This window comes from Microtus ochrogaster, unplaced genomic scaffold (assembly GCF_000317375.1).
Source record: "Microtus ochrogaster isolate Prairie Vole_2 unplaced genomic scaffold, MicOch1.0 UNK66, whole genome shotgun sequence".
NCBI lineage: Eukaryota > Metazoa > Chordata > Mammalia > Rodentia > Cricetidae > Microtus > Microtus ochrogaster.
Window position 1 is genome coordinate 612042 of NW_004949164.1, and position 25682 is coordinate 637723.

Consider the following 25682-nt stretch of genomic DNA (forward strand, 5'->3'; position numbering starts at 1 on the left):
TCCTGCAGAAAGAGCTGGGGGAGGGGGGTTTGTGCTCTCTTCCGGGACACTCTACCCCTGGATAGCACACACTCACCCGTCCAGATGGGATTCCTTTTGTTTTGTTTTTTATAAGTAGTGTTCAATGGATCCATGATACAGTTTGTTTTACTGTTTACTCATTGACAAACATGATTCATTTGTAGTTTGGACAATTATGAATAAAACCACTATGAATATATATGCATGCATCTGTCTATGTGAGCATTGAGTTCCTAGCTCTCTGTGTTAAATGTTACTGGAGAAATTTTGCATGTATGTTAAAAGATTTGTTGGTCTCTTCTTTGCCATGCCTTTGGCCTTGGTGTTGGGGTGACCTGGCCTCACAGGAGAGTTTAGGAAGGAGTCATTTGCTTCTGTCCTCTGGAATAAATTGTAGGGAATCAGTTCATATCATTCCTAAGCTGTTTGATAAAATTCACCCATGAAACCATCTGTGCCTGATGCTTTATGGTTAGGGAGGTTATTAGTTATTGATTCAATTCCTTTAATAGACCTGGAAGTACCTGGATGATCTGTTTTGGCACATTGTGTCATTCAAGGAATTAGTCCTTTCCTCTAAATCGTCTGAACATAGACTGTGTGAGCATAGAGCTGTCTGTGGGAATTGGTTATCAAGTCCACACATTCTGCAGCATTGGCTCCTTTTTCACATTCACTGTCTGGAATTAGCTTTATATCTTTGTTCCTCCCCTTAGTATGTTAAAATTGTTCCTGATTGTAACTAAGAATCAACTTGATTTCCTTGGTTTCTCTACTAATTTTGCTTTCAATTTCATAGATTTCTACTCCTGCTTTTATTCCTTTCTTTGGGCTTTAATTTTTCTTTTCTCTTTTTTTTTTTCTATGGTGAAATTGTAGAAGCTGTTCCTCCTGCAGGATTTTGGCTTAGCTAAACCTCCTTGGCACTTGTGTCCTGGAAGTGGATATGCTTTGCTTTGCTCTACTTTTTCAGTGACTTGGAAATCTCGGGCTTAAGGTTATTCTTCATTGCAATGAGGAGTGTAAGCTGAACATCACCAGCAAGGCCTGTTGACTTTACTCTCAGACAATGTTCACAGCCTGCATTTACACACACACACACACACACACACACACACACACACACACACTCACACACACTGCTAAAATAATGCATCATGTCAGCTCTCTCTCCTACAGTCCTATTAACAACTCACTAGCTGGCTCTAGCTGCTGCCAGCTTCCTTCCCCTCATCTGCTCTCGCCATGTTAATCACACTGTCAAGATACCGTGAGATCCTTCCAAGCTTGGCCAAAGCATCCCTGCCCTGTCACAACCCTAAGTGGTTCCCTTCTGATGCAAAGTACCGTCTAGGACACCCACTACTTACATCTTGCTTACATTTATTGTGTGCCTTTCCTTGGGGAGTACAATAGACCCTTGGGGAGTCTACTCACCCAAGGTGGGGAACCGATACCAGCATAGACTCTGCTAAAGTTTGATGTGGTAAGCTAGTAAACCTGGAGTTGTTTATAGGAATAGGGGTGATTGGTTATTTACAGGAGCACTGATGGCACTCAAAGGCAACTGTATCACCAAGAAGCTCAGCCCTACATGGGGAATGACTCATGGACGCTGCAGCCCTGGAGCTGTCTGCATGATGTGCAGCCTCTGGACCGGTCAGAATCCTCTTTCTTTGCAGTTGTTCCCTCCTGCCATCGTGGGTGACAGGATTCTTGTCTTTCACCTTTCCCAGTAGCCTGAGGTTTAGTTACTTCCTGAGTCTTCCCTCCTCCCTCTGATAGGGGTGGGGGATGTTAGGGGTCACAGCAACATTTCGTGGCTCTGTTTTTGTGTCCTCTGCTTCTGTCCCACTCAACTCCAGACACTGCTACTTTGTATTCGTCAGTTGGAGCTCACACAACTAAATAATCCCAGACTGGGTGGCTTAAACTACAGGGATTTGTTTCCTCACAGCTCCGAGGTTGGTAGGGTGGGATCAAGGTGTCAACAGGGGTAGTTTCTCCTGAGGTCCCTCTCTGTTACTGGTGTGTAGATAGTTTCCCTCTTGTTGCTCCTCTGCGTAGTCATCTCTCAGGGAAGGTCCATCCCAGTGTCGGGCCTTGTAAGAGCATCAGGACTTATGTCTCACGCTCAAGCTCCTGCCCGCACCCCTCTCGATGGCTTGTTCACTAGTCTTTTTTGTTTGTTTTTTGTTTGTTTGTTTTTTGAGACAGGGTTTCTCTGTAGCTTTGGAGCCTGACCTGGAACTAGCTCTTGTAGATCAGGCTGGCCTTGAACTCACAGAGACCCGCCTGCCTCTGCCTCCCCCAGGCCTCACTAGTCTTTTCTTCAGATGTAGTCATGTGCTCAGAGTCTTAGGGCTGCTAGATGTGATGGAGTGATGGAGAGGCACAGTCCTCTCTACAGCAGGCTTGCCGACCTTGTGGGTACCACTGGCTGTGCCCTGTTTCATTCTTCTGACCTTTTTCTCTTGGACATCTGTTAGTTAGACATGGAGGTCACTCCCCCACTTCCTCTGCTGTCAGAGACTTCCATAGAATTTCCACCCCTTTGCTTTCTGTCCACTCCTCCTCTACAAGCCTGATGCACCCTCCCCCCCCCACCCCCCGGCATTAATATTTATTGTTCATTTCATTTCCTGGTAGCCCTCAGGAACCTGGAAGCCCCATGGGAGAGAGGGATCTCAGCTGCCAGTGTCACCATTGCAGCCCAGAGCAGGAACTTAGCCCTTGTTTATATTGTTTATAAATGAGTGCCCAAACCAAATCAGTGGCAGGGCCCTTCCAGAAAGTTCTGATGTCATGCCTCCTGGCGGAATTTACCCTCAGGAAGGGAGCAGTAGAAACAGTATTCTCCTGGCTGCACCTGCCCTTCTGGCCTGTGTCTGTCTTGGCACAGGGACCAAAGAGAGAGCGTGCTGCAAGATGACCTTGCCCCAGATATGCTGGCAACTCATATTTGGGTGACTCATTGCTGATTTCCATTTTTGAATTGTATTCATGTGACCATATAATACTAGGCCAGCCAGTATCACCACCTGCCTGACTAATCAGAAGTCATTTTGTATTGGTGCTATCAAATTTAGATGGTAATAGTGCCCCAAATCGCATTATATTAGTTAGAAGTAGCTCTCCCACCTTAGGAACTGTGCAGTAGACAGACCTGTTATACCTAGGAGTGTGTGACCTTGCCAGGTAATTTTATTTTTATATTAACTCTAATTTTTAATCCTATTTTGTTCTGCATTAATACAATGCAAGACTCTAAACTTTAGTATAAAATCATAAATCATGGGCAGTATTTTCATGTATTTTTAAACATATTCCTGCTGGTCTTCAGTCCAAGTGTGGAGCCCAGAGAAACTGGGTTATGACCAGGAAAGAAGAAGCAGCAGAAGCAGTAACAACAGAGTAGATGAACCTGCCAGTGAGGTACCACGACAAGAAGGCAAAGAACAGAAGTGTTTCCCTTGGACTTCTTGTCTGGACTGCCACTGGAGAACGGTGCCCAGATTTAGGGTAGGTTGTTTCCACTTCAGTTAACTTAAGAAACTCCCACACCGATGTGCTCAGTAGCTTGTTTCTTAGTTGATTCTGGCCAAGCTGACAAGCATGATTAACCCTTAGAGCATCTGTCTATAAAGTTGCTTTTACCAACAACAGGGAAGTAGCCTGCCCGATCTTTTAGCTTTTGAGCTGTGATGCTCCTGTACCACAGGACCCTTGCAGAAGCACGGAAGAGGGAATGGGCCTTGACGAGCAGGCGAGGCTCTCCCATGGCTGAGGCATGAGTGGCAAGGCATTAGCAGCATGTAACTGCTGTGAGAGAATGCTCTCCCTAGGCTCTGGTGAGCTGCACATGTGAGGAGTGTCGGTGGGGGCAGGACCTGACCTCAGGCCTGTGGGAAACACCAAATCCCATATCTTGTGCTGAATAAACAGGTGCCCATCGGGCAGTGTGACCCCTTTTCCATGGTGGCAGGCTTAACCACAATTTTGAATTTTTCCTTTTTTTTTAATAAATGTATTTATTTTTGGTGACTCTATAAAGAAAGGATCTGAAAAACACTGAAGCCATTTTGGTATATGAGTCTGAGAAGCTTGGCTTACCTAGTATCTCAGTATCTACACTCTCAATTTTCTTGACTTCTCAGGAGTCAAAAGCAGACCACCTGTCTGTGATGCCAGTGTGTGGCAGATTGAAGATCGGGGGTTCTTTCCTGAGGGCATTTAAGTTGCTTCCTGGGAAAGCCACAGGCATCCATTTCCTTAGTCTGCTGCACTCTCTTCCCCTCCATATCCGGCGTCAGAAATTCCCATCCTTTAATGAGGAATTAGGAGACACGTCCTCACTAGCTCCACTCCTCAGGAATTTCCTGAGTGTTTTCACCATTTACCGGAAAAGGCCAGGAAAGCAGAGTGCGCACAGGGGTGATTTCCCGCTAGAGCAGGGGCCATGCTGCCTAAGTGCTCTCCGGTGAGTGTGGAGGGCAAGAAAGCCCGGGGAAAGCATCTTCTAGGAAACAAGTGCCTTTCACTTTCTTCAGTGCCTGCGGGGGATCAGTGTCTCAGTGTCCGGTCACAGACTGTGACTACTGCAACCTCGCTCACTGTGATTCCCATGGTAGCCTTTGTGGGTGGTTGGGTGCTACTGTGGAGGCAGCAGGTGGGACGTGTTGGGGACACCTCCTTGGCGTGGGAGCTGGCTCCCCATCATCTCGTGTCTTGTTCTGCTTCCCACTCAGCATTTACAGGGACCATTTATAGCAAACACTGGCCAAGTGTTTCCCAGAAACCCACAGCTAGGACATCTCTGCACATTCCAGCCTTATGTAAGCGTTTCTCTCCTCACAATCCACAAAGAAGGTTGAGCTCAATACGCATGAGCAGGCCTTTGCAGTGTAGGCTTTGACCAAGTTAGGACCTGCTTCTGAAGTCCTTCTTCTACCTGGAGACAGCACCCCCGGAAACACAACAGACACAGACAGGCAGTACAGCCGCTTCCATGAATATTTTGCCTCAGAGCTTGGGTCCAGTCTGTAGACATGTACCCTGCTAAGTGACACCAGAGCCCCAAGGCAGGCTCATGATGAAGAGGAAGATTGGAGGTCTGCAACCCAGGCACGCTCCACAGGTGAAAGAGAAGGCGGACTGTGGAAGGCAGAGGATAGGAAGATTGCCACATCTCACTGTGGTTAAGATACAGTGAACGCACAGAAATAGCAAGTTCTGGGAGGTCATGTAGAGATCGAGTATAGTGGAGTTCCTTGTGAATGGCAGGGCTGCTGCTTCCCTGCACGGCCAGAACTGTTCTCCATGGCGCCACTCACTTGTTCAGTAACTGTGTTAGCAAGGGCCGGCTAATCCCGCCGCTCTGCCGGTCTGAGGAATTCATGGCTGAGCTAGCCCTGTCAAGGCTTTGATCCCATCAAGAAAGCCAGTGCATATATCTTCATTCCAAATGGGCACAGAACGTGAGTGATATTCTAGGAAAAGAATTAGAAAGAACTGTAGATTTTTAGAGGAAGGGGTTATGGAACGATTTATTGAATAGTTGCCATTTGAGTCATATCTAAGGGGAGACATAGAGAAGCATGGAAGCCCAGATCTCTGGAGGAAAAGCAGCAATGCCTCTGTTACTGTTAGCTTTCAGATGGTCAGAAGAGTTCATTTGTTGGCTTTCCTTGTTGATGTTGGGGTCAGTGGACACACACAGACACATCTTTTCCCATTATCAGCGCTGTTATCCCTACCCCCCCCCACACACACCTTGTTCACACGGGAGGGCTGACAGCGAGTGCTGTGATTGCTGCATGTGTTCCACGTGTCTGGCTTTTGTTGCACTGTGCCAAAGTGTAGGGAGTGTTTCTTTTTGGCTGATTAATGTTCAATTCGAGGTCTCTTATGAACCTCCAGGCTTTAATTACCACACCATTACCCAGTCGATTCCTTGCCATCTTATATTTATGGCCTTTATTACGCCTTGGTATGTGCAACTGCCTAATTCCATGCTAAATGCATTTTTACCTCATTAACTGGATTTTATTCCATTTTTCTCATTTGTCTAGATTGTTATTTATCTCAGTTCCCTGTGTGTATTTGCTGCGTTTGCTTTTTCGCCAGTCTGACCTCTCGTGAATTCTCTTCCTTTCTTGCCTGCGTTGTATCGTTCTCTTGCCCTCAGATACAGCTCCTAAACCTTCTGGACACTCTGCACTGGGAACACCTTGCCCTGGCTGTTAGCTACACTTACTCTTACCTTGGCTGTTTCTCACTTTTTTGGGTTTCAGTCCGGACATTATAGGCTTTATTCATAGACTTTCAGCCCTATACGGTTGCCTGTAAATTTTAAATAGCAAATTGAGACTCAGGTAGGTTTTGTTTTTGTCTTTGTCTTTAGGACTATACTGCTAAAAAATATTGTTATATTATAATGCCTTACATGTTCTTCTAATAGTCCCTATTACCAGCAGTGTCTTAAAAGTTAATTGTTTATTTTCCTGGCTTGCATATTTTCTTGGATTCTAGTCTAACCCAATGCCATGGAATCTCATGGGCAGCAGGCAGCACCTCTGTTAAGCCAGGCTGCCAGCAGATCTGGCACACACTGAAGTTTATGAACGACTGTTCTAAAGACATCTTACAGGAAATTGACGAGAACCATTTAAGTCAGAGCCAGTGTTTGTCCCACACATCCTAGTTTTGCTGTAGTGAACAGTGTGCGCAGCAGCTGCGTGTTGTGTACTCTCATCTTTTGAGGCCACTTTGCCCTTGAGTCGTAAGCCTCTTTCGGAAATACAGATGTTAACCACCCAGAAAAAGAGCTCCTGTGGTTGCTAGAGCATCTCTTTGCAGGTGTCCCCATCTGTGAAGTGGGGTGATGTCATACTTCAGTTACGTAGCCTGTAAGTGAAAGGAGGTAACCAGGCAAAGCTCTTGGAGCAAGGTCTGGGAGAACAGCTCTGGGGTGGATATTTATCTTTTGTTGCTGTCTTGCCTGAATTCTCAAGGATATTTTTTTTTTTCTGTTAGGTGTCTTTTCTCTGGAGCCTCACTCCCTTACCTGCAGATCTGGTGGCCATGTGACTCCAGCAGGCTATCAGCCCAGGTTCTGACTTTCTGTGGTGCGCTGGCCTGAGTGAATACCTTCTATAATTACAGAACTCTTATTTTTCCCGCTTCAAACTCTCCTTTTAGGACTTTGGAATGTTTGTTTAATCCCATGAACTTGCTTAAGATTCATGATCACAGTTAGCCTTTTGTACAGTCTCAATGAGGTGACCCTGTGCTCCTCTGAGTCTTCGACTTTCTGAGGGCCAATCATTATTTCACTGAGGGTAAGAAGAAAAGAATTCTTGCCTGGCTGCCCACCCTTTTCTAGAGGGGACAAGTTGCTTCCTCTCTGGCCTTGTAGGAATCTGGTGATGGAGGCATAATCTAACATTATCCACGTTGTCTGCTGATATTGTTATTATTGCAAAAACACCCTTGTGTTGGGGTATGTGAAAGCTGATTGCTACAAGTTAGGATTTTAACTTACTTCTTGGTTTATTATGGGATGACATAGGTGTTTCTGTATCTGGGCAAAAGATGGGATTACAGTGTGTATGTGTATTTGTGTATGTTTTCATGTCACTAACAGTTCGAAGAGTAAGTATTTCAGTGTGGCTTTTCATAATTAATATTAGGATTTCAATGCCAGAAGCCAGGTGCCATGAGGGGACTTGTTCTGGTTCTTTGTTCATCTTTATGCTGCTCCACCTTGTATCTCTGGGTGGATTTTGGCAGAAATAGGGCATAAGACTTCCTTGCCTGCACTTGCAGTGTAAGTGGGTGAGAACCCAACCAGATCTCTAGACCGCTTATAGTAGAAGAACAAGAAGGCTTCCGGCTTGCTTTCATGTGTCCCCAGAGGCCTGTCACCAGGGAGGTAATCTTTTTAGAGTTCTGAGTTTAGTTTAGTTGCTGGTAAAAGTGTTGCACGAGATGCTGGCCAAGGACCACAGAGGGATAAGAAGGTGGAGTGAAGTAGAGAGAGAACGAATCCTGACTCCATAAGGTAACTTCACAGGCACAGCATACCGGTAAGGTGGGTGTTATAGAATAGATCTGTAGACCTTGGAGGTGCAGTGTCTTGTACAAGCCCCCTTGGGTTAGTAGCAGCTCCATTGGTCTGGTCCTGTGTCAGATTCGGGTAGTACTGACAGTCCCTCCTCTTTGGAAACAGCAGAATCAGACCTTCCAAACTGTCCTCAGGGCCAGTGGGAACAGAACCCTGCCTTCTCACACCTTCAGTTAGAGCTAAAGCAACAGAAAGAAGATTGAGAGTAGGAGGAAAAAAAAAAAAAAAAAAACCAGTGGTGATTAAGGACACTAATAGCCAAAGGGCTAACTCCAGGGCTGGCCTCAGAAACCCTGAACCTGTTGTAGTTAGCAGTGGTTAGAGCCGCAGGGGGCATAGGTGGTGGAAGCTAGTGTGTGAGAGGCTGCACACTGAGTGCTGATCAGCACAGGGATTCTGAAAACAAAGGCATGTGTGAGCAGTCCTGTCTGTCAGAACTGTGAGGCTGCCTGGTAGTGAGCATACAGCCCCTTTCTTTAGTCAGGACCAAGTCAAATGGACCCCCCCATCTGCAACAGGTTGGAAAAGTCAGGTGTTCCCAGCATGCCATGGGGTTGTGGAGTGTGTGGAAACCTGTTGGGATGCCACAGCAGCTTAGTGAGACGTGGCTATTTTAGGGGGACTGCAGTTCCTGGAGCTGTTTTACTGAGATACAGAGATAGACAGACAGACAGACAGACAGACAGACACACACACACACACACACACACACACACACACACACACACACACACACACAGCTTCTCTTAGCCTAATGAGCTAAATCCACCGCCTTTCATGCCAGGTGTGTGAATTCAGTGTATATTCTTATGGGGCTGGGAGAGATACTTCCGTTAGCCTAATTGAGCTAAGTCCACTTTCATTCCAGGTGTGTGAAGCCAGTGTATGGGGCTGGGAGAGATTTGGTAATGGAAGATTAAAAAGAAAAAAAAATTGTTGCTGTTTGAGATAGTGTCTAACTGTGTAGCCCACACAGGCTTTGAATTCAAAATACCCCTGCCTAAGGCTCCTGAGTGCTGGGATCACAGGCAGCTTGTATTACCACACCCAGTTAGCACTTTTAAAAACTGAACTCCATGCTGGACAGAGGCTAGCTATGATCTGAGAACTCACATCTTGCTGTCATCCCAACAGTCTTGAGAGGATATTATAAGTTAGCACATTCATTAGTCCTGTGGACATGTTGGGGACCAGTTGATAGACAACAGGAAAGACAGTCTGTAAACTACAAAATATTATATTTTGTATAAAGTTCATTTAATATTAAACAGGTATCCAGTGTTCTTATTTGTAAAACATACAGACAATTGTAACTTTTTTTTGGTATGTGACATATTCTGAGATAGTCCATAACTGTGATTTTAAGCTTTCACTTTTTGGAAGCTAACCCCACTCTTGCAGAGGACCTAAGTTCAGTTCCCAGCATCCACTTAGGTGCCTCATAGCTTCCTACAATTCCAGTTCTGGGGAATCTAGTGCCCTCTTCTGGCCTTCTTGAGCATTGCACTCATGTTCACTTAATGCACTCCCTCCCACATAATGAAAACTACAGTAAGTAAAACATTTAGACTTTAATTTTGGTTTCTGTCTTTGCTGTCTAGTTTTAAGTCAACTTGACAGAAACTAGAGTTGTCTGAGAGAAGAGAGCTTCAACTGAAGGAGTGTCTACCTAACACTCCAGTGTAGATTTATTTGGTTTTATCTGTTTTTCTGAAAAGGGTTTCTCTGTGCAGCTCTGGCTGGAGCTCCTCTGTAAACCAGGCTAGCCTTGAATTTAGAGATTTTCCAACCTCTGTCTCCCAAGTGCTGGGATGAAAGGCATGTGCCGCCATACCTAACTGATATTTCCTTAGTGATTAACATGAGAAGGCCCAGCCTGCTGTGGATAGTTCCACACCAGGGCTGATGGGCTTTGGTGGTATAAGAAGCAAGCCACAAGGAACAAGCGAGTGAGAAGCTCCCCTCCATGGCCTGTGCATCCGCTCCCGCTTCCAAGTTCCTGTCCTGACTGCCTTGGATAATGAGGGACGAATAAACAAAATAAACCCTTTCGTCCCCATGGTGTTTCATCACAGCAGTAGAAAGCCTGACTAAGACACAGGCCCAGAGTATAATTTAACAGTAAAGGAGAAAATAAAGATGAAAAAGTGTGCACTGATCCAAATGGAGCTTTTCTAACTGACTCAGGCAGACGCGGCTTATTTCAAAATATTGAAGCTGGGTCTAGTTATAGAAGTGTGTTTAAAAAATGAAAGCTACTTCCCCGTAGGTTCTCTCACTGTGCTAAAACCTCATTAGTAATAGTTGTGATAATAATTTCTAAATTGTTCCGGTAAAATTTTCTACCTTAACACTCGAACAAGGAACTTTAAAGACTCTGCCTGCCTTGACTACAAGAATCGGGAATGAAGGTTTGTTTTTCCTGGGGCAGGTAAATATGAGAACATAGATGATGCATTGAAGAAAGAAAGAGAAGGGCTTCTCTGAGTGATTTACATATTGATTACTTAGATTACTGCTTAATTTAGTGCCTACTAATAAACCATGCCTTAGAAATGTTTCCTGAGCGTTTATTGGCTGCAGTAATTCTACCCTGTGTATGCGGATCACGTCCTCATTAAATATTGATGTACTCATGAAATGTTAATAGGATGTTAATGTGAAATACAAGGTAATGTGCTCGCTGGGAGCCTGGAGCTGGACGTGAGCTACCTGTCTCTGCCTTTGCCTTCTGTCTGCTCGGCTTGCTGTTTCCTTCACTTTGTTTCCTCATTATCAGGAGATTCACATTGCTCCCTGATCTGTTCTCTCACTTACAATTTTTTAAAAAAGAGAAACAAGATTTTCTGATTGATGGGAGTGCAGCCGTTCTCTCCTCCTGCTTTTCAATCCTGGAATCCCTGCTTTGAACCAGAAAGAAGTCTGTCAAAAGAAGTGGGGAGTTAGGCATGAGGTCCGAGGAGACAGTTGACAGCATACCCTGGCCAGGGAGCTAGGCATCAAGGACTCAGGAGATGACCGTGTCTGGAAGGACCCTGCCATGAGGGTCCACGTCATTGTGCTCTTGGCAGTGGTCTTGTGTGCAGAGATAAGTCAGCCTTGGTCTCCCTCCTTTCAGATTGCCCTGATCACTTTCATCCTCTTGCCTGTGCCTCTCCTGTCATCTGCGTTTCCATGGCCACTCTGTTCCAGCCTGGTCTGTTTGGGTTCTGTGCTCCAGATGCCTCCCTACAGACCCGGGCCCCTCCCTCACTTAGTAGGCCAGACCTGGTGCTCCTGACACCTACTTACCTCAAGGGATGTGACCATGATACTTCTACTTGGGATCTTCTCCTGCTCACAGACCTAGGCCCTGTCTCTCAACAGCCAGGGAAGCATTCTTGACCTGTTGACACAGACTCCCAGGCTTCGTCTCTTCATGGCCTGTGTGGTGGGTAGGAACTGCATCTTAGCTTTTCACCTTTCTTCTTATCAGAATGCATTCATAGTGAAGTCAGGTCCTCTTTCCACCTTGTTCCCTATCCGATGATGTCCAGCCATCTTCCTGGGAGTGCAGAGGTGCTCGATTAATACTGGTGGCAAAATGAATAAAGTCCTTATCCCTGACACCAAAGAGTTCGTGGTCTAGAGTGGTGCCTTCATCTGCTTTGTGCTATTATAACAAAATGTCTGAGCATGAGTAGCTCCAAAGGGAAAGATTCATTTTGGTTGACAGTTCTGGGACTACAAGGCCAAGGCCCCATGTATGGTGATGGATGTTTTGCTGGCGAAAGTCCTGAGGTGTGCAGGACACACACACACACACACACACACACACACACACACACACACACACACACCTATACTTCCTCTAGTGTCTTTTTATCTGTCCATTCTTCCTACCTCCTTTATAAAACTATCAGTATTCAGTCATGGATAGTGCCCTGATGAACTGATCTGGACCAGATCACTCACCATAGGCCCCTCCCCTAAACACCTGTCCTAATCCCTCACAGTGGGGATTAAATTTCAGCACAACCTGGCTGGGGGAAAGGGCACACACTAAGACCATCTCCAAACTATAATAAAGAAGAACCTGAAACACACACTGCACAGCATCCTTGTAGATTCTCCTGGGGAGGCCAGCATCTAGAGAGGAATGGCAGATGAGGGGATAGGAGTCTGGCCTTACACAGGAAGAGTTTCAACCATAGCTTCAGATATGTATAATGTGGTTCTCTCTCTCTCTCTCTCTCTCTCTCTCTCTCTCTCTCTCTCTCTCTCTCTGTGGGTGTGTGGGGGTGTGGGGGTGTGTGAAGTAAGCAGCCTCCTCAAGTATTATTGCTCTGTTGACATCTGACTTTGGATTTTATTTACTTTGGAGAGCTGGTGTGTTCTGTTTTTGTTCTATCTGTGTGAAAAATGGTTCCCTTAGGTTTAAGTCGTGAGATCATTTTGAGCTAGCTATAGGAGACAGGAGAATTTCTTATGAAAAGCAGATTTTCAGAAGATGGACTGAGAGGCCAAGCTTTGACTCCAGGGAAGTATCCTCTACATGAAGAATAGGAGACCTGGGACTCACAGACGCTCCCTCTATTTTACTTTCTCTGTCACTAGCATCTGTATAATTCTTTAGCTCTTACCCATGGATGCTGTCAGCATGGGGAGGCCAGCTTTCCCCGTTACATTAGTTTCTATTCTTGACTTGCCTACTGTCTGACAGAAAGAACTGAAGGAAACATAGCTTTTTATTTTGACTTATGGGTGCACAGGTGTCAGGCCATCATGGGGTCAGAGACATATCAAAGCAAAGTAGGTAATATCATAGCAGGCAAGAAGAGGAGAAAAGAGAATTCAGGAAGCATCCAGGGACAGATATAGCCCACATTTATACTCCCAGTTCATTTCACCACCTTTAAAAAATACTGTTCTCTTTTGGTTCTATCAAGAAATCTGCCCACTCATTAGACAAGCCTTGTGATGTGATAGATAGTTTTCCTCTGTCCTGCCAGCCAGATCCCAAGCATGACATTTTTGTTTTATGTTTGAGCAGATAAAAGCAGGTAAAAACTTAACTTTTTAAGTTTGCTTGAACTTTATAATAAAACCTACACTCATGCCATGTGAATAAATAGCATGTAATAATAAGTCATGAGGACTCTGTAGCCAACAAGATTTATTATATCTTACCCAGTCTGAGACGTGGTCCCATGCAGAGGGATCAGCATGTATGTCACCCTTCTTCTAGGTATTTATTTATTTATTTATTTATTTATTTATGGCTTTTCTCCTCATGTCTATAGCCAAGATCCTCAGAGTTCCCCCCTAATTAAATCTGATCTCTATTAAATTTGGAGGAATACATAGCTTTTCATCTCTTGTGGAAACAAAAGCATATTCTCTCCCCCAATGCAACACATTTCCTGACTTTCATTTAGAAGCTAAGACATCTCTGAAGTATATAAGCTGGCTTCATTCAACAGTCCCTTCAATAATTCAATGTCTCTCAGCAGCTGCCATTCGCTCATCAGCATTCAAGAAATTCAGAGTCAACAATGCACCATATAGGATCCAGATGCCCTCTGTATTTTCCACCCTATGCGCTTATCTTTTTTTTTTTTTTAATACTTTACACTTTCTTTAAAGACTTTATTTATTGATTGGTTGGTTGGTTCATTGGTTTTTTTAAGCAGGATTTCTTTGTAGCTTTGGAGCCTGTCCTGGAATACTTAGCTCTTGTAGACTTGGTTGGCCTCAAACTCAGAGATCTGGCTGTCTCTGCCTGCCGAGTGCTGCGATTAAAGGTGTGAGCCACCACCGCCAGGCTAAGACTTTATTCTTTTAAAACTATTTGGTTTTTCTATGACTTGCTATCCCCATTTTTTGCTATGTCTATTTAGAAATTCTTTTGGTATGGACTGCTTTACTCTGTACCTGCAGCCTTCTCTGAGCATGTGAGCCAAGCTTTAAGCCACCCCATGACTCTACACATGGCGCTGGCTGGCTTAAGCCCTCGGGTATCAGCTGGACACCTTATCTCTGTAGCACCATAGCCTACCCAAGAGACTGTGGAACTAGTAAGCCGTGTCTGACTCTGTGTTTGTGTGTTTGAAACTTTTATGCCAAACGCTTTGTTAGGGCCTGTGTGGACACATGTCCCCCATATTTGACTCCAGCAATTGTTTCTGGAAATGCCTTTATGACACCAGAGTTGTGTGTCCCTGAGCTCAGATAGTTTATAATCCAATCAAGTTGACAAGAAAAATAAACCATTCATTTAACTGGGGAAGTCTCAGGGAAGTACTGTGCTTGATCCTCTTCACATGTTCCCCAGACATGCTTCAGTGAGACCATGCAAAAATATGGATTTTTTTTAAACAGGAAATAAGCCATGCAAATGTTGACAGTGGAGTTGTACAAGCTTGCTGTTCCTTAGAAAGAGAAATGGCATAAGAGACAAGAATGATGCCCTGTCACTTAAGTATTAAATCTGTACTGCTTTGTCTTGAAAAATTCTTCACAGGCACCTCTTGGCAAATGAAAACCAACGAGCCAAGCAAAACCTCTTCCTGAAGGTCAGAGGGCTGTAGGAGGCTTGAGAAATAGCAAAGTCTTAGGTTCTATGTTCTCCGTGCTCTATTTAGTCCTGGCCTCAGCATTCATTGGTTGAAGACCCCATAGGTCGGGGTGATTCTCCTTACGTCTTTATTGGTTTTGATGTGCTTGGTCACAGAATCTTCTCTGCCCTTCTCTGACCACTTTCCTCTTCTCCACACAGATTGTGCTTGAGAACAGCAGCCGGGAGGACAAGCATGAGTGTCCCTTCGGCCGCAGCAGTATAGAGCTGACCAAGATGCTGTGCGAGATCCTGAAAGTGGGCGAGCTGCGTAAGTAAGAGTGCATGTGCCCCGTGGCTGCAAAGGTCGGCAGGCACCAAGCTTCCCCTACCCATGAGATGACTTTCCAGAGTGCCAACCTTCACATGCCATTACCATAGGTCCATTCTCTGGCTCGGGCTTCCTGTGTGTGTACTTCCTGTCTGCTCTGTATAGAAACATTAAAGGCTACAGGAAGAGAGGACTCGGTGGGTATTGTGTCAGAGGTTCCAATATTATAAAAATTAGTACATGTCCCACGTGCCTCACTTTCGGTTAGGTAAAACATCTGTTGTGAATTTTTTCCTTGCATTCTATTTCTTAGGCTTCTTGAGACCATTTCCTTTGCTTTCTTTTGAAACAATTTTTTTTTCTATAAAGAAAAATTGAATACTATAATGAAATTCTCTTGCTATCAGTGTTTCAGTTGTGGGGAATATTTACTCTAAAAAGAAAGACTTATTAAAGAAAATGGGTGTCTGGAAATGAAAAGTTGGCTAGAAATATGCTTTGGGCTCTTTTTCTTACATGACTAACTTTCTACGAGGACATCCAAGAAGAGAGATAATAATATCCTTGCCTGTTGGCTCATTGGTGTACTCTAGCTTTAACATGAAGGCAGATATGACTTAATCTCCTTCCATTGTCCTTGCCTATGCCAAGTCTCCTTGAGCAGCCAATTCTCACTTCTCCCATCCACAGAACTGGAACACACGGATGAATCTTTCCTCTCAGGCTTAATAACACTAGTACTAGAGAAGACTGCTTCTATCAGGAAAATATTGGAGGTGGTATGTGATTCTATTGTGAAAAGCATAGATAAATGACCACCAGCTTTGAGAGCTTAAGATAATGGTGTAGAGTAATTAATGGGAAGGGGCCTGTGATTAAATTGAAAAGGGGGTTATGTTTTATTTACATTTGAGAGCAAGATATAGATAATGTCAAGAAAATTTAGGAATTAATAAAGAAAAAACTAAAAAGTTAAGTTATTGGACCGTTGGCTGCCAGTTAGGTGAAGGAGTCAACGCTGGCATAGAACTGCCAATGAAGGTCATTGCTTATGAGGCTACAACACCGAGGAATTGCATTGGGATGGGGACAGTCTACCCAGGGCAGTCTGTTAATTTGTGCTCTTCACTGAGTGCTTAGGTTGCAGCCCTTAGGGATTGTAGAAATAGGAGCGGAGGGCTGCGTCCCGGCACCCGGCCGCCCACATGGCTAGCTCTACCCGAAATAATTACACGGACACTGTGTTCATTTAATCACCGCTTGGCCCTTTAGCTCTAGCCCTTACTGGCTAATTCTGATATCCCGATCAACCCATCTCTAATAATCTGTGAGCACCGGTCTTACCGGGAGTGTATCTTCCCAGGAGAGGGGAGCATGGCGTCTCTCTGAGGCATCTGCTCCCGAGAGCAGAGCTGTGGAGTCTGAGCTCACTTCCTCTTCCTCCCAGCATTCTGTTCTGTTTACTCCACCCACCTATGTTCTAAGCTATGAGCCCAAGCAGTTTGTTTATTACTTAACCAATGAAATCAACAGATTGATATATGACACTCCCACATCAAGGGATCCCTGATATAAGGTGTCTGCCTCTTCCCTAATTGAGACTGTTATCTTTGATATCCCTTACTGTTTGTTCAGCTTAGGAATGTAAGCCCTAATCAAACAACCCCCTTGGAATCTCTCCATCTGATAACAATCTAGTATTTATCTCAGTTTCATGGAGGGGACTGTTTAAAGTCACTTACTAATAAGGCCCTCTGAATCTTTCCATTTCTAGAAAACGTAGAGGCACCAAGCTTTCTGTGTTCAAGTTACTCAATTACATTGCCTCTTTTACCCACCCTTTCCATCTTCCTAATACCATATGTTGGGAAACAGGGGGAGTACCCTTGTGCTGTGATGTTCCCTGCACCACTTTCTGCTTTGCTCTGATGTCATTAGTCTGCCGGAAAAGTGGACTGGTGGCAGGGAAAGGGATGTTAGCAATGCAGAGGGGCTGTATTCTGTGTCTGGTAATGACTCACCAGGGTCATTGTGCTGCTCTAGCCATTCAGAGTCCCCAGAATAGAACACCTAGAATGGCAGCGTTTGGGGTGAAGACTTAAGTACTGTCTTTGCTTTGTAACTGCAATACAGAAACGTCAGTGTGACGAGCCCGTGAGAGGCATAATACTCAACCTGGAGGGACTAGCTTGGGAGGCACGGTCAGATTCTGGAGTGGGTTGTGGATATGGTAATATGGGCCTGACCTGACCTGGAAACCTGGCCTTTTCGTCAGTGGGGCCATCCTGGTAAGGGAGAGGAACCAAGATGGCAGTAGTCTGAGGTCGCAGCCATCTAACGAGTTTCTGTTTGGTGCCTGTGCATGAGATTGAGTTGGAGGATGTCAGAGGTTTTAGCCTCTGGCAGTGTAAATTTGATCTTGCCATTACAGTCAGGATAATGAAGGGACCGCAGTCCTGTGAACTGAGATAACAGGGTATAGAGATGAAGGCAAATAGCTCACGGAGCGGCACAGTGGTGCAGCTGCTCATCTTCTGTCTCTTAGCTTCTGATGAAGAAAAGTCCTTGGCATTCTCTACAGGTCACCCTGCAGGTCCTCGAGCTGCCTCTGCGTGGAGGCTGGACTTGAGTGACAGAGTGGTGGTATGGCCCCTTCACCAAACATAAGGATACTTGTATCCATTTGCTCAGTAAAAATCTACTGAGCATTTGTAATGTGTTGCATACTGCAGCTATGGTTGAAGCAGATAGGGCCTCTCTCCCCCAGGAATTTCCAGAATTTTCTTAAACTTCAGAAAGTGAAAAGATGAGCTGGGACTGATATAACTCATCCTGTGATTTTAAATTTATTATGTTTTTAAAATAACGCCTATTTGTGATACAGAACAATTTTTCCAATATTTTGATCGCTTCGAGTTTAACTTTCCAATTTGACCTCCTGCTAGCCATCATCTTGCAAGGGCCATTCTGGGCATCTTCCAAGGCTCACAGAGTGTTTTCACGTCTGTGAAGCGAGACATGCCCAACTAAGTTGTTTTCTGCCCGTAAAATATGAAAGGATGGCTGTACTCTGATTGAGTGCTCGACATCAAATGATAAAACACCCCATGGAAAGAGGAAAATTGCTTTTTTAAAAATGGATTGCCTTTTGCCTAGTGCCATATTAAATAAGTTACTAATATGAAAAACAAATTTGAATGCACCCTTATGTTGAAGGAGATACCTATTTTTCTTCTAAGGCAAATTAGTTTCACATGCAAATTCATTTCCTCTTGGTTTGTTTGCTCCCCCTCCCCCTTCTTACACCTAAGTTCACAGTTCTGAGAACTTCTCAGATTTGTGTGAATAACTGACCTAGAAAACCATGGTCAGTTTAACTATGTTAACCAATTCTGAAACCAAAAGAAGTGTCTGATTAAGAATCTAATGGGTGGGGGCAAAAGGATGCTCATAAATAGACAGAGTTAATTTTCTGAAATTATTTATCCTTATTTTTAATTTTAGGTCTCTTGAAGAAATCTAGTTTGAAAGTGCCAATTATAATTTTGTATCTAATGCAAACACCTTAAATTACAGATACCAAATGTATGTGAACATTTTCTCTTTAGGTAGCTTAAATATACACATGCCCTGTTCTGCTTCCTAGTTATTGGGATGTCAGGTGACAAATATTAACTCTGATAGTATGGCTTAAAATGACATCTATTTCTGTTCTCAGAAACAGTTTATCTAGGTTATTTAACTGATGTCTGGAACACCCAAGATCAATAATGTCTATGTTTATTAATGAAGGAGGCCCTGCTCTGATGACATAGTGTATGGAGTCGCTCACTAAATTTTGACTGAGGATACCCAGGGGACTTCGCAGAAAGAAGTCGGAAAAGAGACTGGTGGCATTTGGAGATCTGAAGGAGCCAGCTTGGAACACAGCTCAGCTACTTGTTGCGTGGCTCAGCATGCTTCTCCACTATTTTCAGCTTTTGGTCCCTTATCTATAAAATGATACCTGTTACACAGTTCATGGGGCCTAAATGAACTAATGAACATGGCTGTAGCTGAAATACCAGCAGGGTTCTTTTTCCTTCTTTCTAAGTGTCGCAGTCTTGCTTTCTGTGAGGAAAGGGAAGGTTAAGTGAGAGGGGGCTGAAGTTTCTACTTTAGAGGGAGCTGAGCAGTGACCTTGCTTCTTCACTCTACACATGGCTCACTTTAGCTACAGTCGGCCTCCATCGCAGAATCTCAATCCGTAGAACCATCTAACTAGGGCTTTAAACTATTTGGAAAACAAATTCTGTCCATACTGAACATGCACAAACATTTACCCTTCTCATTGTATTAGACAACAGTACAACAATGACAGTCCGTGCAGCATTTATATTGTGTTAATTATCGTAGTCCATTTAGAATCATTTCAAGGATATGCACAGTTATGTATAGGTCATATCTCAGCTCCGCCCCATTTTATGGAAGGTTCTGGAGCATCCTTGGACTTGTGCTTCTCCCCAATGGACAGCAAAGAACATTCTTGAGACTCCTTTGAAAGGAAGACATATTTCCCTCAGTTTCCATTTTTAAAATCACAAAGAGTTTTTACAAAGCTGGATATGATCACATATATCCAGAGTCAGGGTGTGTAATCGGCAATCCCAATGTAAAGAATCAAACAGACGGGGAAGGAGGAGTAAGCTTTCAAAATAGGAATTACGTGTTTATTTGCTTGGGGTTTGTGAAGGAGGCGGGAAGGGGGTGGTGCCTCTTCTTACAGGAGGAAGAATATAGGCAAATCCATATAACTGCTTTAGCACTGAGTTCTTGGGACGGTATTAGCTCCCAAGTAGAGAAAAACAGAGATAGCTGTTGCAGTTTTGTTGTTATAACCTTTGTCCTCGAATAAATGAAGGGAACTTAATTTCTGCTACAAGTAGAATAATTGCTTACCTATTGGACTTGTAACACCATGCCTATACCTTCATCCTCTAGCTCTGGGGCACCTCTCTCATGGTAGGATCTTATTAGTCACCATAACATTAATTTAGAACATTTTCTGTGTCCTCAAGATGCCCACAGGCTGACTCGGGTGTCCTTCACATGAATAATGAGAGTGAAAATCCTCTTCCCTCTGTAGTGTTTTGTTGACATTAGACCAACACCTCTAGAGAGGCAGTATTTTCTCTGAACCCTCAGAATTTCTACCTATGGTTTCTCCTTGCTGGGGTTTTCAACAGCTACATGTGCCAGGCCCCAGTCAAACCTATTTGTCTATATTCTTGGAGTTCTACCACACTTAGTTCTTATGATGCCCACAGTCGCAAGCTCATATGCCTCTCTAGCAGACCTTCTCCACCCGTGTTCATTCGTAAAAAAGAAAATACTGCTTCCCAGAAATGGTAGTCTGATGTCGATGAAACACTACAGAAGGGGAAGGATTTTCGCTCTCATTAATTCATGTGAAGGACATTCGAGTTAGCCTGCGGGCATCTTGAGGGTATAGAAAATGTATGAATGTAGTTCTGTGTAGTAATATGAGCGGCGGGCTGCTTCCTGCCACCCGGCTAGCTTTACCCGAAATAATTACACGGACACTATATTCTTTTAAATACTGCTTGGCCCATTTCTATCTAGCCTCTTCTAGGCTAATTCTCACATATTAATTTAGCTCATTTCTAATCATCTGTGTAGCGCCCCTAGGTGCACTTACCGGGAAGATTCTAGCCTACGTGCATCCTGGGTCGGAGCTTCATCGCGTGCGCCAGAGAGCAGAACTCTTCCGCCCTGGAGATGGGAGCGTGTAGTCTCTGTCTGAGGCATCTTACCTCACTTCCTCTTCCTCCCAGCATTCTGCTCTGTTTACTCCACCCACCTATGTTCTAAGCTATGAGCCCAAGCAGTTTGTTTATTACTCAACCAATGAAATCAACAGATTGATATATGTCACTCCCACATCAGTTCTGTATAGTTAAGAGGAAGGTTTAAGGGAACAAGCAAATGGAGTAGTTACCAGCTGCGGAAGGAAGTGTGAAATCCTAAGTATTTGTCATTGGGAGAGGTTTGGACCTGACCATACAGGCCATAGGAACCAATAGAAAGACTTCAATACACAAAATGCGGTAGTATTAGTCCTTCACATGACACTCTAGGATTCCATTGTTTACTGAGTGTGAGGAGGACTTCTAAGAATGCTAATGTATAGGTTTGGGGACGGTGTGAAGCTGACATCCAGCAAACCTCACCCTGATAATGCAGCTATGGGGATGATTTCAGCTGCAGCCAATAGAAATTCCAGATGATTGAATGAGGGCAGAGTCAACCAGGCCCCAGGGTGATTCACCTCGCAGTGGTACCCTCGGGAATCCCACTTCTTTCCCTTTGTGTTCTGCTGGCCGCAGAAGAGTGGCTTCTGTTACACGGTGGCTGGCTGTTTTCCGAAGGGAAAACACAGTGTCTCTGTGTACGCACATGTTTCTAGAAGTCTTCCTACAAACTACTTTGTATGTATCAATGGCTAATATCTTGGCCTCTTCCTGCCCAACCTAGATGTTGGAACAGGAATGGGGCTGGCCCGGGTCAGACCAGTCATTGCTGCTAATGAGACTGGAAAGGCATCAAACCTCCCCTTTGTGTGCCGCTACCAGATGCTCACCATAGCTAAGAGCATCGAGTTCTGTTCTGATGCAGAAATAATGACTTGGAACCCTTTCTGTCCTTATATTTGAAAGGATTTTTCTGCATTTTTTTCACTGATGCAGAAAACTACAACAAAGTATGGTCAGATTACTGCCCTCTGTCCTCTTTACTGGGAATTGGGCAGATGCACTAAGGATTTTTTTTTGGGGGGGGGGGCATGGCAATAGTAAAGGTTGCAGAAAAATGGAAATTGAGGTTTGATTATAATGCATTTCTTCTCCATCACCAAGATACAAGGACTGGGGCTTCGCTACATTATGCTCATGTTAGGAAATAGATATTCCCATTTCCTCAAAATGCTACTGTATATCAGTCCAAAATGTGTTTTGAAGGACAAAATGAATGCATTGTTGATGAAAGGCTCCATCATTCCCTCAGCTTTGCTATCTTCACCTCTTTAACCACTTACAGTCAGATCAAATAATGACCTTCTGTTTAGAAAAATTAACGAGGAAGAAACTTACAACACACCATGAAAATAATGATCACGCCCAGACTTTGTATTTCAGGGTGATATTTATTATAACGCAGCTGCGGTGTGGAGTGGAGCACCTTGCTCCATTTATCACCAAGACACCTCTACTTTAGCAAGTAAAAATAATACCCTGAGCACGTGGACGGACTCTCTGGCACGCAGCAGCAATTAGAACAGACACTTAACTCTGGGACATTGGTGTTTGCGAGCGTTGAGAGCTACAATCCATCACTTTCATTCTTAGTCACAACATTCTAGTTGGAGAAAGGACAAGAAAATTAGGTTTTGGCAATTAAATCTATTAAGGACTTCCCCCTTCCCCTTCCTAATACTAGCTTGTGCTCTTAACCCTTAGAAAGCTGAAAACTCTCAGATCTTGAGTCTGCCTAGACCTTTTATATTGTATTTGACTTTCTTATGCCATTTTCAACCTTCAAAATGGCAAGGAAAAACAAAGTCAATATTTTCATTCAAATTTGGCTTGAGAAAATTGTATGTAGTTTGGTCCATGGGGAAAAAAAATATCAAAGTGTTTGAGATGGTTTTCACAATTATTGTCCAAGCCATGACAGGATTTATAATGGTGTCATTAAAATCTGACATTCACAGTTCACATCCCTTAGTAGGCATGGTTGACATGTAGATTTCTGTCAAGGTGGTTAATGCTGTCTCGCTCATTACCCCCCACCCCCATCAGAGACATGAGATCATCATCACTGCCCCTTAGGCAGCAGGAAGGTCTCTGTTGATCGTGAAGAACCCATGTGCAGGGCATGGTCTGCATCTGGTTGTACTTGGACTAGGAGACGCTGAGCTGCGTGTGACAGCGGGGCTAGCTCTTCTGCATATTCTAGGTTTCGTAAACGTTCACCTCTGTGGTTTGTCCATGTTGGTGAAGGCAATATCATAGGTTTCTGAAGTTACGATAAAAAAGTTTATCCTCATAAGACTTGATTGTGAGGAGAAACTGAAACTTATTAATTTAAAAGAACATTACATCCAGCATATCTCCATTATAAATAAAGTGCTTTATTTTGTTCTCAGCTTTTTATTAACACATTTTATGCTATCTGTGAAATGATGTGTGAACGGCAAACATCAGGGTCTGTTCCTCTTGCATGCTTGAGTGGGTTTCAGATTGGGATGTGAACTTGCAGGTTTGCCCAGGCTTGTAGGGAGGAGAGATACAGGCCTGTTGAAAATGCCTGGCCTCCCGCTGGCTGCCCCTTCTGCCTTATAGAAACCCTTGTCTAGATGCATCTCAGCATCAGGCGTGCACGAATCTCCTGGTCCTCTCCTCGGTCTGCCTCAAATACAGGTAGCATTTTATCTTTGTCTCCTTTGGTCCATGTCTGACTTCTTGTTAACACTTGTTTTTGTTTGCTTCATCTTTGTGATCAATTTCCCTTGAACATTGAACTTTTAAAAATTTAAGATTTTTTTAAACTAACACACATCAATAAATAAAAATACACTGTAAATGCTCGTGATTTGTCTTTGCAAAGTGCATGTTATAGAAGCCTTTGATTTACCTCTAGTGGACACTGGATTTGACTGTGAATTTCATTTCTAAGGACATTGTGTTTTGTGTATCTAGTTTTATAAAACAGAGCAGTGCACCATCTCACGAGAATAAGCTCCATAGAAATCCAAACACTAATTTTATTTAACGTTAAATCAATACTTTTTGACATTTAATACCAGGCATGAAGGATGTTGGAATAGGACGACTCTGTGTGTGTATGTTCTCTCTCTCTGTCTCTCTCTCTGTCTCTCTCTTTCTCTCTCTCTCTTTCTGTGTGTGTTGCGTGTTTAAGCCCAAAGACAACCTCAGGTATTATTCCTTGGGGAACCATCTTCCTTTTTTATATTTTATGTATATGAATATTTGCCTTCATATATGTATACACACCATGTGTGTTCCTGTGGAAGATAGTAAAGAGGGTCAGATCTCCTAGAATTAGTGTTATGGATGAGTTTTGAGCTACTGTGTTGCTACTAGGGACCCTAACCTGAGTCCTCTATGAGAGCAGCCGGTGTTCTTACAGGCTGAGTCATCTCTCTTGCCCTGTTTTGCTTTTTAGATCAGGTCCCTCACCAGCTTCGCATGCACTAAGAAAACTGGGCTGTTTGCTCAGTGAGTCCCAGGACTATGCCTATCCCTGCCTCCCCAAGGCTGCTATTATTATTATTATTATTATTATTATTATTATTATTATTATTATTATTATTATTATTTTATGTGGGTTCTGAGCATGCAAGTCAGGCTCCTGTTTGCAAGGCAAGCACTTTAGCAACTGAGCCATCTCCATAGCTCTAGGATCATCCTCTTATAAATAAAAAGCTGCTGTAAGCCAACAAATTAGCATTATATTTAAAACTGTAAAAAGTTTTAGGAGGCAAAGCGGGATGCAGTAAGATGCTGACATTCACATATATTGCTTTACCTTGGTCAGGAGAACACAACAGAGGTAGACTTCATCCATAGGAACAGTGTTTTGAATTATGCATAACAAGGCTCTCTATCTAGAACTCCCTGCAGAACCTAAGGAGAAGCTGTTAGAACTGAACTCAATTAGAGAGCAGGTGCCGGAGAAATAAACTTAGTAGCTTTTCTGTATGCAACTGATGCTTAAGGTCACTATAAAGTAGAAGAAAGGATTGTAGTGGAGGTGGCAATGAAAATAATCCCAGTGGAAAGTACCTTAGAAGGGTAAAGGAACTATAAGATTTTACTAAAAAAAATAGGTAAGCAGATACTTTATTCCTCATAGGAAAATATTAATATGTGAAAAGTGCAGAAGTTGTCCCAAATCAGTGTGCTGGCTCACATCTCTCCTGCAGATGTGAAGCCTAATTCACAGGGAATTAGTGTGGAAATGTCACAGACTGATTGAAGGGTTCATTAGAAAGAAAAACGCCAGAATCAGTAATGAAAACTTGATAAAGAATACCAATAAAATAGTTCAATATAAGATACTGCATTAAGCACCACTCCTCCAAGCCAGGGAGTTCTAGTCTAAGCTATTACAGCAGAATACCTGAAACCAGGTAACGTATGTGGAACACATGCACCTATCCTTCCGGTTCTAGCCTTTGTGAAGTTCAAAATCAAGGGACCACATCTGGCACAGGCTTCCCAGAGACTCCCTGGATTAGAAAGTAGAAGAGGCAGGAGGGCTGCATGGGACAGGTGGGCTGTGTGAAGGGGTGGAACTCCGCCTTTCCCAGGAACCTAAGGTAACTACTGACTCCAGGTAATGGTAAGAGTCAGAACTGGCCTCTGAAAGGTCTCAGCTCCAGAAAGTATTGCATTGTGGATTCAGTTTCCAACAGGTCAGCTTTGGAGACACAGACAGACAATAGACCTTTTACCCAGACTCACAAAATATAATTTTAGTTGTTTGTTTGCTACAATTAGCACTTGTGTTTCTCTCTCTCTCTCTCTCTCTCTGTCTCTCTCTCTCTCTTTCTCTCTCTCTCTCTCTCTCTCTCTCTCTCTCTCTCTCTC

At 43.7% G+C, this 25682-nt stretch overlaps 1 protein-coding gene across 5 annotated transcripts in view; it reads left to right on the plus strand.

The window, feature by feature from the left end:
- The window catches only part of Elmo1 (engulfment and cell motility 1), a 532260-nt gene that overhangs the window by 286433 nt on the left and 220145 nt on the right, over nucleotides 1–25682 (plus strand). For all 5 annotated transcript variants that reach the window (XM_026777428.1, XM_005369890.2, XM_026777430.1 and 2 more), the window contains one exon: nucleotides 14904–15012. In XM_026777428.1, the coding sequence (XP_026633229.1) occupies nucleotides 14904–15012 (109 nt within the window). The remainder of the gene's footprint in view (nucleotides 1–14903; nucleotides 15013–25682) is intronic.